Source organism: Centropristis striata, chromosome 11, assembly GCF_030273125.1.
Source record: "Centropristis striata isolate RG_2023a ecotype Rhode Island chromosome 11, C.striata_1.0, whole genome shotgun sequence".
Classification (NCBI taxonomy): Eukaryota; Metazoa; Chordata; class Actinopteri; order Perciformes; family Serranidae; genus Centropristis; species Centropristis striata.
The window spans coordinates 38,505,433-38,521,711 of NC_081527.1; the positions used below are offsets into that span (position 1 = coordinate 38,505,433).

Below are 16,279 nucleotides of genomic sequence, written 5' to 3' on the forward strand. Positions count from 1 at the left end.
ACTCTCAGCTGGGGTCAGAAGAAGCTCTTGAAGGTCAGCCTGAAGTAGTGAGGTGACAACGAAGCTTCCTGAACCATTTTCTTTATTTTTTGACCCCACTGGATGACGATCTTGGCTTAAATAAAGGCTCTATAAATGGCAATTAAGTGTTTCCAGCTGTTTGTTGAACAAAAAGCGCCATCTAGTGGGCTCAGAATGGAAAGAAAATGGTTCACAAAGCTTCACAACTGAATCCTGGGAGACACAGACTGTCCTACTGGAGCAGACTGATTACAGCAGACAGAGGACCGGGAGGTCCACCTCGCCCAGCAGAAACCCAAGCAGCCAGCATCCAGAACGACCCACAAACACCCCGAGGAGCCCGGATTGGCCTGATCAGCCTCTGGACACACCAATCCAGATCTACATCTCCCAGAGACGCCGTGGTCGTCATCAACGATGGACGGACCAGAAGAAAGATAGTGTGTGAGCAGTTGTGTACATTCAGTTTTACGTCTTCTCTCTCCTCTTAGCTCTGCTTTGGTCTCCACCAACTCCAACGGAAAAATAAATCTCTCCAGCTGTTTAATGTTTCACCAGCCTGCTGCTCCTCGCCTCAATCAAATCTATAGTTTTGTCGACTGGAAAAACCAAAACAAAGAGCTGAAAGAAGCTAAAACCCTCCATCCAGCTGTTGGCTCCTTACTAACAGCTGACACCTTCACATCACATGACATCATTGGATCATTGGTATCTAACCACACCAGTCATTCAGATAGATCAATCAGATAGTTCCAATCATTCACTGAGGAGATGATGCTGAATTTGGTGCGTTCCTTCACACTGTGACAGTCCTACTGTCCTTCATGTAAATATAAATCATATTGTGGATGAAAACACTTGAACATTATTCAACATCTCTGTCTGTGAAGTTGTATTTTGTTATAAAAAAAGACTGCAGTGAAATAAAGATTTATAGAACTTAGTAAACTCCCAACACAACTCAGTTCAACCACATTTCTGACACAATATACATTTAAGCTAAAAATCTAGAAGTAATGCCACGTAAAATATTTTTCTTTTTGTGTGCATCACATAAAAAAAAATCAACCAAAAAGAAAAAAAAAAAAAGTCAAAAAACCTGCATAAACATAAAGAAATCAGTGCATTTAATCATATGAGTTGTCCTCTTTTTACTCTGTGTCCCGAGAAAAGGCGATTTTTCAAGCGAGAGTCCTTCAGAACAGCTCTGGAATGGTCCTTTTATACAAGACAGCAACAAAAGACAAATCCTGTCAGAGTCTTTAGCCCCTTCAGTCTCAGCCGACACAAGACATCCACAGTTCAGCTCAAAGGGCAGCAGAAGGGCACTTAGTCAAAAAGAAAATCAAAAACGTGTCGTCCCCACACTCCTTACCCAACACCTGCACAGGTAAGGTGTGCTTCACAACTCTTCCCTCCGTTCACTTTGCCCTGAATGGCACATGTAAAGCCACGAGAAACACTCTGAAAATGGTTATTTGGTTCCCCAAGAGAGATTAAAGCAAAGCCTGAAAGCAAGTCCAGTTCCTTAATATAAAATACAGTCAGTTTGTGATTGAAGCTCCCTTCAGGATGAACGGGAGGTTCCACTGGTGGAGCTGGAGATGTTTGGCTCCACTGTTGCGCTGGTAAATTTACATTTCTACATCCTGTTCCCCCCAAAAATCACATATTTAAGACTTCTGTCCAGTTCTTGAAGATCCCATTAAATGGGATTAACTTCTGGTGGTTCATTGTGTGTTTTTCTCTAACATTGAGTTGGTTGTTGCTGTCCTCGGCCCGTTGCTTCAACTCTTCCCTGAACCTTCTCCAGTGTGTGTGTGTGTGTGTGTGTGTGTGTGTGTGTGTGTGTTAGGAGAAGTCGCCGTCCTCGGCGCCGTACAGGTCGGCTAGTTTCCTGAACCTGGGCCCCCAGTCACTCAGGTAGTGGTAGTCCTGCTCGGCCTCGGAGGACGCCGAGCCCAGCGAGCTGAGCGACTCGGCCACGGAGCCGGCGCCCTCGTAGGCGTAGGTGGCCAGCGAGTCGTACGGCGGCGCCGTGGGGTTACAGTCGTTCTCCAGCACTCTCTGGTTGATGAACTCTCGTACGTCCCCGTTGTCCCGCGGCGCCATGCCGCCCACCGGGGGCATGATGAGGCCGGGGGCGGCGGGGGCGGGGCGGCAGTGGGGCGGGTACAGCAGCGTGTCGGTGGGGATGATGTCACGCCGCTGCTTGGCCGACTCCTCCAGGGCGGCGGCGGCGTCCGGGTGGCGCAGCGCCCCGATGTCGAAGGCCTGCGTGTCCTCCTCTCCTCCTCCCTCGTCGTTGTAGCTCACCACGTTGTCCCGGACGTCCTCCTTGGAGATGATGAGCGGCTCCTGCTTCCTCTGGCGCTTCAACGCCGTGAACAGAACCACGATCACTGGAGGAGACACGGCAGAGATTAGACAACTATATCATACATATCTCAGAAATAACTAGAAAATTTCCTCTGGGGAAATTCTGAAAGGGCCACGGGGGCTACTGCCGGCGTGTGTACACTATGATGAGATTCTTCAGAGATTTCAAACTATGCCCTTTAACCTCAAAATGTGTGTGTGTGTGTGTGCGCCCGTGTGTTTGAAGCATGTGTATGCATGTGTGAGGAGTGTGCGTGCTTACGCGCATGTGTGTGTGTGTGTGTATCTGTAACTGTAATCACATCAAAGATCAAAGCAATCAACAGAATTAACTGACACCTGTTAATGTCCCGGAACATTGACAGACTGGAATTTCTGGCCTCGAACAGAAAGCATTTTTGTCAAAACCATAATACCTATCATTGATCCAACTTCACTTTGAGCGTCCTGAGTTCTTTCTGAACGTCTACATATGTTTTTTTTTCAGAAAATTTAAAAAATAGCTTTGTTAGAGCGATCTAAAAAAACTGTTAAATCTCACTTTTTCCGAAATATTCCTGCGTTTTTAATATGGGAGCCAATGAGGTTGCCCCGAGGCCCTAATTATTACTAGACAACCCCAACCTGCTTACATGCTCCCATTCAGAACCCTTAGCACATTCATTTATTCTAACCCTATTTTTTGTAAGTAAAAACACCAAAAATAATAATTCCTTACCAAAACCTTTAAAACCAGCTCTGTATACAATGACCTACCAACCCTAACTGACCACTGTAACCTGACCCTAAACCTAAAACCACTATAATACTCTCATAGCCCTAACCTATCAAGCATTACATCTAAACCGACCAAATCCTGGATTAAGGAATCCATAACCATAGTGAACAGACATTTTCAGGTCATTTCAATGGTTGTTTGTATTGGTTCTGACATCATTGTACTCAAATTCCAGCTGCAGGTCTGGGATCATGATCATGGCAACAGTTAATCCAAGCGGAAACCTCCTGGTCTGAGCAGGAGGCAAACCAGGAAGTGCCTTCAGCTGCACTCTACTGAAAACTCCAGCAGGGGGTGCTAAGTGTGGCTGCAGAAGCATTTGGGTCCATTCATTTCAATACAAAATGAGAAAACTTCTCACTTGATTTATTACCTCAGAAATGTTTTTTGAGGACAACACTATGGTCTCAATCGCTAGTAAAAAATCTTCAAGACAATTTGATGTCAATAATGTAAATAATGGCCTCATTTAGAAGAAAATAGAAGATAAAGAATCGTATGATTTGGGGCGGGGCTACCTTTGATTGACAGGTCACTAACAAGGAGAGCCGTCATCAGGAGAGAAGCAGAGCAATGCGTATCCACGGCAACATGTCAATTAAGATAATGTATATTATTAAAAAACGACGTTTAACGTTATGGTCTCATAACTTTGATTTGACAAAGTTAAATATAAATACAATTTTTGACTTTATTTGAACGTTTTGTTCATTAAATGTCTTGTTCAGTGTTTGGTTGGACTAACAGACACTCCATTCTGAGGTCAGTAACAAACATTTTGTTTTGTTTTTTTGCCAAAACTAACAGCCCAGTTAATGCTCCAGTTAATGCTAACATGAGTCAGTCAGGTTGAGGCTGCAGTCAGTGATCAGATCCCTCAGTTTCCAAAAACAAGATGGGGACGAGGCAACAGTGAACTCGATGCCTCAAATGGACGTCCATTATTTATAGTCTATGGTTCTGACATCATTGTACTAAGCTAAAACTAGGACGCTAAAACTTGATCCAGATTATCTGAACCACTATAAAAACACACACATAAGTTTGCAAACTCCCTCTTGCCTGGAACAAACCCACAGCTTGTATTTGAGCATGTACTTTATATACTTATATTTTAATATTTTATTTCCTAACATTGGCCAGCACTCAGCAATGTAGTTCTTTTCCAAAGCAAACATAGATTAAAAAAAAAATTCAGACTCCAGTAGCTCGTTAAAGTAAAAAAAACCTGGCACAACAACCAACTTTTATCATTGTACAAAGGTGAGCGCTGTGAAAAAATAACTACAGTCATGGAAAAAATTATTAAACCACCCTTTTTTCTTCAATTTCTTGTTCATTTTAATACCCGGTACAACTAAAGGTACATTTGTTTGGATAAATATAATGATAACAACAAAAATAGCTGATAAGATTTTGATTTAAGAGCTGATATCTAGACATTTCCATGGTTTTGTTGATAATAACCAAAACTATCAAGAAAACCATGGAAAATGGCTAATTTTCAGGAAATTTCAGGAATTTTCAGTGTGTGTGTATTTGTAACTGTAATCACATCAAAGATCAAAGGCAATCAGATCAAAGCAATCAACAGAATTAACTGACACCTGCTAATGTTCCGTAATAGAGGTGGACAGACTGGAATTTCTGTCCTCGAACAGAAAGCATTTTTGGCAAAACCATAATACCTATCATTGACGCCTACATATGGTTTTTTTAAAGAAAAAAAATAAAATAGCTTTGTTAGAGCGATCTAAAAAAACTGTTAAATCTCAGACAGCTCAGAAATCTTCCTGTGTTTTTAATATGGGAGCCAATGAGGCTGTTGGTGGTGTTGGTGGATCATCTGTGCGTCCTACGCCCAAACTATAACTCTGACAGCTTTACCGGAGGATTGTGAGTGAGAAGACTAATTTTCCTACGTTTCTATGTATAAATTATTTCTGTAGAGTGGAATTTGCGGCCTGGAGCGCAGTTTTAAAATGTATTTTTTGACAGTTTCTTCTCTCCCTCTACACTCTGGCGATGATGTCACACACTGTGACACGAACATTCCGTGCAATACACACCCATTATAATCTCAGAATTTCTCCAAAAATGATCATGGTCATTGAACAGGAATTGATAAAAAACTATATGACCTATCGAAACGTGGATTAATACACCGATACACAAGACTTGTGTCTACTGTTTAAAGTTTAAATGGAGTCTCTAGGTGAAATTATGCCAGAGAAGTAGACGTTTAAAAATCTACAATTATTGTTCTTTTTCGCTCATTTTTTGTCGGCCGCCCCATTCATTTCAATGCAAAATTTTGGGCAGTTTTTCGCGATTTACGTCACTCTTCCAAGTTGTAGGACTAGTAACGGGACGAAATTGCATCCGGAAGAGGAAGAAGAAAAAATCCACAGTATAACAGTAGTGCTTGGGGCGAAGCACTACTGTTACTGTACTGTTATACTGTGGTCCCTACAGCTATTGCTGTATGGGACCAGTGCTCAGTGCGATTTCTCTCAAATATTGTTCACAAATCTGTCTACACGTGAGATAGTGAGATCTTCTCCTCTGATCTGATCCTCTGTAACAACCACAAGCAGACTCAGTGGGGAGCCATGCTTTAGTTTTCTCTCCCCAATAAGTCTGTCTCACCTGGGGATTTGTCTCTAGCCCGTCTGATCGGGTGACTGCTGATGGTTCTTGAGCTTTTTGAGGTGTCAACAGACTCAGAAACATCTAAGCAATTAACTGTGTGGTTCCTATCTGAGCAGGACAGATCGGGCTGCAGAGGCTGGTTACAGGCTGGTTACAGGCTGGTTACAGCAGACAGGACAGCAGCCTTTGATTTCAGAGAGGGCTCCGCCATAAATAATCATGCAGAACATCTGATTGGCTAAGCTCATGCAGGCCAGTTTGAATTTAAATCAAGTGAGAGCACAGTGGCAACAAGAAAGAAGCAGAGGCGGAGTTAAGGTCAGGGAACTGAAATAACCGATAAAACACACAGTAGCTCTGCAAATCACAGCATGAAATGTCTGCAAAGGAGCAGCAGAACGTGAGCTGTGATGTGAAGAGAGCCTATTATATATATATATATATATATATATAAATATATCAGATAGAGGGAGGTGAGGCAGGAATACAGACAGATAAAACAGACAGTTACACTATGCAGACTGCAGGTTAGAGAGCTGCTGAAAGATTAATGCTCAGAAACAGAGAGGAGCAAACAAAACCTGAGATGTTGAGCTGATGATGGATTCATTCACATGCATCTACTACAGCTGAAGGCTCTCTTTTTATTACCATGTTAAATACAATTCAATACTATTCAATACTATTTGATTTCTCTGAGGAGCCAAACGGAGAACTAGCTGGTCTGAAACACTTCCTGTCTGTGTGAGTGTAATATTTACATTCTTATCTCACATGTGTTTGAAGACGATGTTTTGTGAGCGTGCTCACACTGACAGAGTGTTTCCTGTGGTGAGAACATGACTTATATATATATATAATATAATAGGATGACTATGATGAACCTGTCTCTTCTCTGCTATTCATTCCAGTCCAGAGCACTTTTGAAGAACTATTGTAGCTGAATATGAGCAGCAGATATTACATATCTACATCTATTTCCTTAAAGGGAAAGAGTCTTTTTCCTCTATTGTTCTGAACGGACTGTCCTCTGATCCCACAGAAACAGAATGATTCTGCTACAATAGAAGTCAGCGTGGGCACTTTCTGTTCTGAGAGGAAAGTTTTACTAAAAAATAAATCCATATATTTATAAATGTGATATGGAATTAGACCATATCGCATATATCGATGTAGTTCAATTTTTTCTTTCTTTATATATAAATGATGCTCTTACTAGCGTTTGTCATATTTGGTTATTTTGTAATGTTCTTTATTCTTTTCTCGTATAAATATATTTATTTCAGAAAAAGATTGGCCTATTTTATTTCATAGGCTAGTTTTATTTAAGTTTTTTATTTATTTAAATGTGCTGTTTATGGAGCTTTGATTTAAAAAAGGTTCTCCTGTTGTTATACAGTATTTATGTTCACTTTAATAAACGGTTTCAATAAAACTACTTGTGACATGTCATATCTGGCTTTAATTTTGACTGAACATCTGCTCTCACTTCACGATATCATGATATTTGATCGATTTAAGTTGATTTCGAATATGAAAACAAATAATAATAATTAAAAAAAAGAGTCAGACAAAACATTTAACATGACATGTAGAATACATATTTGAAAAGGAGTGAGAAGAAGTAAAACTTATAAACTCCCACCCCCGTCCTTAAAATGACAAGTTAAAATCCTTGTCTAAACATGTCTTGTATTACAAAAACATAGATATCATGAGATATATGGTATATGGATATTCAGTCTAAATATAATGGGATTTGACTTTGGTCCCTATCTCCCAGCCCTAGTGGTGCTGTAGATCCTTCAGGATCCAGATAATAAATGGGAGAAGAGAAGCAGGACCAGCAGGTGATTTTGGGGCCATTTCTGTCACCGTATTTTGCTTCTTTAATGTTTTTCCTGTGAAGAAGCAGCGAGAGCATCAGAGCAGCAGCTGGTCAGCAGACGGCTGGTTAACCAGCAGCTTCTTCACATCTCACTGCTGCTTTAAGGGTCTGGTGACTGTTGGAACAGTGGAGACACTAACAGGGACAGCTTGGTTTCTGTCCAGTTTGACTGACATGTGTTACACATAGAGCCTGCTGTAGCCCCGCCCCCACCAGAGGGACGACCAATCATCTCTCTCCACTGACTCTCTATTGATGAAGAAGCCTCCTCGTGAGCAAACAACAGAAAAATGTCTCAAAGTAGATTTTCTACTACACTGTCAGGTGAAATGCACAACCAACAGGGTGACGAGGCCTTTTCAAGCAGATGAACTGAAAAAGCACGTTTTTCAAAGGAAATTAAAAAAGTATGCAGACATGTCCAGTCCTGTGGCATCAGCAGTGACAATAGAGGAACTAGGATGTTGTTGTCACTAAAGGCTAATACATACTCTGAAGAACAGAACAAGGTTATTATAGTTAACGAAAACTAACAAAATAACAAAAACTAGAATTGAAAAAACATTTTCGTTAACTGAAATAAAAATAAAAACTAGAGTTTTTAAAAAAACGATAACTAACTGAAACTGTATTGTGTAGTTACAAAACGAACTAAAATTATAGTGAAAATGTCCTTAGTTTTCGTATTTATCAACTTTTTTCATACCTTATCCAGAGTTTCTATTCTCCCCCGCTGAGTGTGTGTATTCCTGCTTTGTGAAAAATTTACTACGGCCGCTTTGAATCTCGCACCACAAAGCCCATTCCAAATAAACTAAAACTAACACCAAAACTAATAAAAACTAAACTAAAACTGAACTGAACTGAATTTGAAAACTAAAATTCACAACAAAATTAAAACTAAAACTAATGAAAAATCCAAAACTATTACAAGCTTGCAGCAGAGACATGTGTTCTCTCTTCTAGAGCTGCAAGAACACAATGATGCATGGTGCATTTAGTTCTTGCAGCTCTCAGAGAGAGAACACATGTCTCTGTTGTTGAACTTTGTTCTTGTGTCCAAGAACTATTGTTTGATTGGTCAGAAATGTGAATGTGAATGAGAGGTGTGCTGCAGTGGGAGGGGCCTGTGAGGACTCACCAGGAGTTAGTCATGAAGTATGAAATGTCCTGGCCACCTCCAGAACAAGAACACATTTCTCTGTTCTTGTGGATTATGTAAAGGGCTTAAGTCATTAATTCAATATAGCCAGGCTAACAACATTTCTGAAAGTTTTATGATAAAATATTTTGACACGATGTAACTTGTGTAGTGGTGGAATATGTAAATAAATCAGAAAGCTATGCATTATTAAGTTAGCTTGCTAGTACAGAGCTAACACAATCATTTGAAATGCTTAAATGTAATTCTAGCTGGTGACTTCATCAGTCCTTGTTGGAGCACCCACAGACTCTGAACACCTCGGCCACTGGATCAGATAATGAAGCAATTTAATGAATCAGAAGGTCTACAGTCATATATATCTGTTTGGGTATAAGAATATTTACATTTTCTGAGCTTACTTTGTTATTTGCAATGCATCCTGCTGCATGTAGGAACAACTGGTAGCAGGAGGACTCAGTCACTATACAGTACTGAGGCATTTATTGCTTAAAAGCATATAAAGAATGGCAAATCATTGTGAATGATGTTGGTACTAATAAAGCAGTTCTGGGGGATTCTGACATTCAGAGCCACCTGATACATTGTTGCCCTGTCATTGTATTACAGAGTTGTACAGGATTGTTTCCTACTGTGTTATATTCTGTTGTATTGTATATTACATTGTTGTATTGTGAAGCGTTTTAACCTGCAGTGTTTCCTATCACACTGTGCTGCTTTGCATCATGTTGATGTTTCATGTCATGTAATAACTCACAACAAGAGCTTCAGGGAGCTCATTGTTGCTGTAATATAAATCTGTAGAGTTGTGACATCATTCTGAATCCTGCATGTTTTAAATCTACAGTCAGACGCCCTCATGGAGAACAATCTGCTGGAGTGGTTCTGATTATAACGTTTGCCATAACCAGGTTAAGACAGTTATCACTCTGTATGTAAATGTGTTAAGTCGGGGGTGTATGTGAGTGTGTGTGTGTGTGTGTGTGTGTGTGTGTGTGTGGAGCTGCTGATGGCTGGCTGCTCTCATCTCTCTGCTCTCATGTAGCGTGGACAGCATTACAGACTGCCTCCATCCTGCAGCTAGAGTGTGTGAGTGAACTGTAATTACAGCTACTGTATGGTGACAACAGGAATGTGATTTGGTTTTCAAGTATACAGTAGAACAGATACTGTAAAAAAAAAAAATATATATATAGAGAGAGAGAGATGAAACAAAAGCCTGCATGCTCTGACAAACAGGACTATATGTTGGTGTTTTGCAGCATGTAAAACATTCAAAAATTCAAATAAATCTAAAAACCCAACATGAATGTGGTGCAGATTTAGTATGACATCATTACAGACTTTCCCCTCAGCGCCCCGACTCTGATTGTCTCCCAGCGTCCCTGGTGTGTGTCCACTAAGTCTGCAATGACTGCACTTTCAGAAGCATAAATATGTATTCATGTTCCCAGCAGCCCACTGGACTGTGACCACTGCATGAATAAGAGGATAAGTGGGGATGTGGTGGCAGATGAGATGCATTCATTTCCATGTGAAGTTTGATTTTGAAGAGCAGCAGCAGCAGATTGCAGCTCAACACTGTTTTTTTCATTACAGCAAATGAGAAAAGCACAACGGCTTCTTGTCTTTTAACTTCTCTACAAATAGAACCACACAAGTGTGATCATAAGGGCTACATAAGGGCTACATAAGGGCTACATACATGTCAGCTCACTTCAGCCACAATAGATCCCTGCTATTTTACTAGGTTTTATTTACACACATATATATATATATATTTGGTAACTCTTTATATTAAGGTCCTTGTAATAACCATTAATTAACAAGTAATAAGGCCCTTGTAAGTCCTTACAAGATGCTTATTAACATTATTGTGTGTTTATAAGCTTATATAAGTGTTAATAATGGCATTACAAACACCCATGACCCCCCCAGTCTTTGCCCTTTGGACCTTATTATGAAGCGTTACCTATATATTTTTTTAAAGTTATATATCCTTTAAATTCAAATGTCTTTAAAAATCTCTGACTGTGTACCAGTATCACTGAACTGATCGTTCAGTTTTGTGGCCGTACGTCAATAAGCCAATGAGCTGAGAATAGAGTTGGATAAAGCTTCAGTTGGCAAACTGAAAGTTGCAATAACAATTATAAAACACAGAGAAATACAAGAGTATTATTCTTTCTTCTATTTGAGCAAAACTGTATCAACCCTTGCTAGCATAAATTATTGACTTTAATTTGATCCAAAACTTATTTAAACACAAAACTCATTTAAATATTAAAGATAACTATGGGAACTGACCTCATGCCTCTTCAGGGGGATAAAACATTAAAACACTGAACTCCTACAGTATCACCTCACTGGAGTTAGTTTCAAGACTGACACAATCAAGTCTCTTTTTGTCCTTTCAAAATAAAAGAGCCCGTTATCAAAACAGGCCTTTGCAGAGTACTGTATATATATATAATAATAATAATATAAATATATATATAGGTTTTCAGGTTTCTTTCCAACGCCCATCCCTAGTTGGACACTGTGAGTGTGTTTTGCAGCATTGTGTACACGCATTCTTTGAGTAGATTCATGGTTCAAAGCAGAAAGGGTTAAAGGGCTCTCAGGAGTTCAATCAACAGGATATATTGTGACCATTCATTCACATTATTTTGACTTCTATATAGAGGAAACATAGAATAGTGAGCTCTACCCAGCAGAGCCTCAGCTCAGTCTGTCCTCACCAGCAGCACATCAGTAAATGACTCCATCTCAGACATTTTGGACCAACATGACTCAAAGTAGATAAAAGCAGACTGGGACAGATCTGAGGATCAGACACTTCCTCAATGATGGAGACTCGTGGCAGCCATTACTGCTGCATTTGGGAAGGAGCTGAGTGGAGGAGGAGGAGGAGGAGGAGGAGGAGGAGGAGGAGGAGGAGGAGGAGGGAGTGTGTTCTCTTTATTTGTCATCTTTGTTTACAGTTGTTATTCTTTATTATTTACTGTATGCTTCACTTTGAAGCCTTGTCTCTGTTGTTCGATTTGAATTTCCTAATGCTTTTTTGTGTAATTTGCACAAGCAATTACAATTTTTTTTTAGTTATATCTAGACATGTTCCATGGTATTCTTGTTAATAATCATTATCATGTAAACCATGTTAAATGTCTAGATATCAGCTCTTAAATTCAACTCTTATGAGCTATTTTTGTTATTATCTTTATATTTTTCCCAACACATGTACCTTTAGTTGTACCAGGTATTAAAATGAACAAGAAATTGCAGGGGAAAAAAAGTGTTGTAATAATTTTTCTCTGACTGTATCTCTGACAAGGAGAAGTTGGTGGAAGAGTGCAGCATGGACCAAAGAAGAACCCATTAAATATATTTTTTTGCCAAATCAGAGCGTAAAAACTAATTAAGATGAGCTGTGATTAACAGGATGTATTGTGTCCTTGGTGCAGCTCCTGGAGGAGAGTCTGGTACTCACTCAGCAGGATGACGGCACACAGGAGGATGGCGATGAGTGCTCCGGTGCTGAGGCCCGGCGAGCTGCTCCGAGCCTCGGCGTTACACGCCTCCATCTTGCCTTCGCGGTCGCAGGTGCAGACCCTGACGGTGAGCGTGCCGGTGCTGCTCTGCATGGGGTAGTCGCCGTCCGTGATCACCACGGGAACCAGGTAGACGCTCTGGTGCAGCCGGCTGTAGCTGGCGCGGCGTGTCAGGATCCCGGCGGTGTTATCTAAGGAGAGAAAGTATCATTGTAAGACACACGTGGAGCACAGCGTGGCGGACACTTTATCACACAGCAGCGGGCGAATAAAAATCACTTTATTACCAGGTCGGAAGGAAAAAAAATGCTGCAGAAGTCACTTATTGTGTCTCGGTGAGGAGACGAAGCATGAGGATGAATCTGTTATACAACTTGAGGCAAATAAGCTTTCAAGCAGGGAGCGTTGACAGAAACAATACCTGTACTTATCTCAGGACACAATATCCACAATATCACTACAAGAAACTCTATCAGCTGGTGATAAGGTGCATCGCCTAGCAACGCACAATAACAACAACAATCACTGTGTCACACCAATGAGTGAAAGGTTCATGTTCACATTCAGATTTAACATCAAATCATTTAAGGGTGGCTAAACGCCCTAGAATATGTTTTTCAAGGAGAAAACTTTTAAGAGCATTAATAAAATCATGGTGAGTCCTACAAGGGTAAAACTTTTCCTAATTAAAATTAAAATCATGGCGCACATCTGCTCGTAGGTGCATTGTTGTTTAGTTAAGAGCCTGCTGAGAATGATTAGCACGTCTGAATGTAGGTGTTTCTGTATATGTCCAGGTGTTTCTGTATGTGTCCAGGTGTTTCTGTATGTGTCCAGGTGTTTCTGTATCTGTGTTCCTGTATGTGTCCAGGTGTTTCTGTATGTGTTTAGGTGTTTCTGTATGTGTCCAGGTGTTTCTGTATGTGTTCAGGTGTTTCTGTATGTGTCCAGGTGTTTCTGTATGTGTCACGTGTTTCTGTATCTGTCCAGGTGTTTCTGTATGTGTCCAGGTGTTTCTGTATGTGTCCAGGTGTTTCTGTATGTGTCACGTGTTTCTGTATCTGTCCAGGTGTTTCTGTATGTGTCCAGGTGTTTCTGTATGTGTCCAGGTGTTTCTGTATATGTGCAGGTGTTTCTGTATGTGTCCAGGTGTTTCTGTTTGTGTCCAGGTGTTTCTGTATAAATGTGCAGGTGTTTCTGTATGTGTCCAGGTGTTTCTGTATGTGTCCAGGTGTTTCTGTATGTGTCCAGGTGTTTCTGTATGTGTGCAGGTGTTTCTGTATGTGTGCAGGTGTTTCTGTATATCTGTCCAGGTGTTTCCGTATATGTCCAGGTGTTTCTGTATGTGTCCAGGTGTTTCTGTATGTGTCCAGGTGTTTCTGTATGTGTCCAGGTGTTTCTGTATATGTCCAGGTGTTTCTGTATATGTGTTTCTGTATGTGTCCAGGTGTTTCTGTATGTGTCCAGGTGTTTCTGTATATATGTCCAGGTGTTTCTGTATGTGTCCAGGTGTTTCTGTATATATGTCCAGGTGTTTCTGTATGTGTCCAGGTGTTGCTGTATGTGTCCAGGTGTTTCTGTATGTGTCCTCGTGTTTCTGTATATGTGTCCAGGTGTTGCTGTATGTGTCCAGGTGTTTCTGTATGTGTCCAGGTGTTTCTGTATATGTGTCCAGGTGTTGCTGTATGTGTCCAGGTGTTTCTGTATGTGTCCAGGTGTTTCTGTATATGTGTCCAGGTGTTGCTGTATGTGTCCAGGTGTTTCTGTATGTGTGTGCAGGTGTTTCTGTATGTGTCCAGGTGTTTCTGTATGAGTGTTTCTGTATATGTCCAGGTGTTTCTGTATGTGTGTCCAGGTGTTTCTGTATGTGTGCAGGTGTTTCTGTATGAGTGTTTCTGTATATGTCCAGGTGTTTCTGTATGTGTGTCCAGGTGTTTCTGTATATGTGTCCAGGTGTTTCTGTATGTGTGCAGGTGTTTCTGTATATGTGTCCAGGTGTTTCTGTATGTGTCCAGGTGTTTCTGTATATGTCCAGGTGTTTCTGTATGTGTCCAGGTGTTTCTGTATGTGTCCAGGTGTTTCTGTATATGTGTCCAGGTGTTTCTGTATATATGTGCAGATGTTTCTGTATGTGTCCAGGTGTTTCTGTATATGTGTCCAGGTGTTTCTGTATGTGTCCAGGTGTTTCTGTATGTGTGCAGGTGTTTCTGTATATGTGTCCAGGTGTTTCTGTATGTGTCCAGGTGTTTCTGTATGTGTGCAGGTGTTTCTGTATGTGTCCAGGTGTTTCTGTATATGTGTTTCTGTATGTGTCCAGGTGTTTCTGTATATGTGTCCAGGTGTTTCTGTATGTGTCCAGGTGTTTCTGTATATGTGTCCAGGTGTTTCTGTATGTGTCCAGGTGTTTCTGTATATGTGTCCAGGTGTTTCTGTATGTGTCCAGGTGTTTCTGTATATGTGTCCAGGTGTTTCTGTATGTGTCCAGGTGTTTCTGTATATGTGTCCAGGTGTTTCTGTATGTGTCCAGGTGTTTCTGTATATGTGTCCAGGTGTTTCTGTATGTGTCCAGGGGTTTCTGTATGTGTCCAGGTGTTTCTGTATGTGTCCAGGTGTTTCTGTATGTGTGTCCAGGTGTTTCTGTATATATGTGCAGGTGTTTCTGTATATGTGTCCAGGTGTTTCTGTATGTGTCCAGGTGTTTCTGTATATGTGTCCAGGTGTTTCTGTATGTGTCCAGGTGTTTCTACCTCCGTTGTCCCTGACGGTGAAGTTGCTGCGGTGCGTCCCCTCAGGAGCCAGGCTGAAGAAGAACTTGTGTCCCATCGCCGGCTCGTCGGCGTCGACGGCGCTCACCGTCTGGATCTTCTGTGAGACGACAGACATTAAGAGACATTAAGAGTGAATGAAGAGTCTGTTGATGTAACAGGACCGTCCTCACTGTCTGTGCTGCTCGGCTGCCAACAGAGCAGCTTGGTATTATCAGGATCACTGAGGTCTGTCTGTGCTAAATAAGCCCTCAATATCTCTGTCAACATCATAACTCATTCAGTAATATATCACACTGCAGATGGCTTTACTAAATCATGCAAACAAAATATTTACATAACATCTATGTGTCGTGTTTGATGTGTTCCCTCCTGCTTTACATATCAAACTAATTAATCATGACTTTCCTCCTCCTGTTATCACACACAATCATGTTACACACAATCATGTTACACACAATCATGTTACACACAATCATGTTGCACACAATCATGTTACACACAATCATGTTACACACAATCATGTTACACACAATCATGTTGCACACAATCATGTTACACACAATCATGTTACACACAATCATGTTTCACACAATCATGTTACACACAATCCTGTTACACACAATCATGTCACACACAATCATGTCACACACAATCATGTTACACACAATCATGTTACACACAATCATGTTGCACACAATCATGTTACACACAATCATGTCACACACAATCATGTCACACACAATCATGTCACACACAATCATGTTACACACAATCATGTCATACACAATCATGTAACACACAATCATGTAACACACAATCATGTTACACACAATCACATGTTACACACAATCATGCTACTCACAATCATGTTACACACAATCATGTCACACACAATCATGTCACACACAATCATGTTACACACAATCATGTCACACACAATCATGTTACACACAATCATGTTACACACAATCATGTAACACACAATCACGTTACACACAATCATGTTACACACAATCATGTTACACACAATCATGTTACACACAATCATGTCACACACAATCATGTTACACACAATCATGT

At 40.7% G+C, this 16,279-nt stretch overlaps 1 protein-coding gene across 1 annotated transcript in view; it reads right to left on the minus strand.

The window, feature by feature from the left end:
- Positions 1-942: 942 nt before the first annotated feature.
- cdh6 (cadherin 6) overlaps positions 943-16,279 on the minus strand; it is a 71,818-nt gene continuing 56,481 nt past the window's right edge. The window contains exons 9-11 of the mRNA XM_059344955.1: positions 15,179-15,296; positions 12,371-12,622; positions 943-2,423 (exon numbers count right to left, since the gene is read on the minus strand). Coding sequence (XP_059200938.1) covers positions 1,873-2,423; positions 12,371-12,622; positions 15,179-15,296 — 921 coding nt within the window. The 3' untranslated portion in view covers positions 943-1,872. The remainder of the gene's footprint in view (positions 2,424-12,370; positions 12,623-15,178; positions 15,297-16,279) is intronic.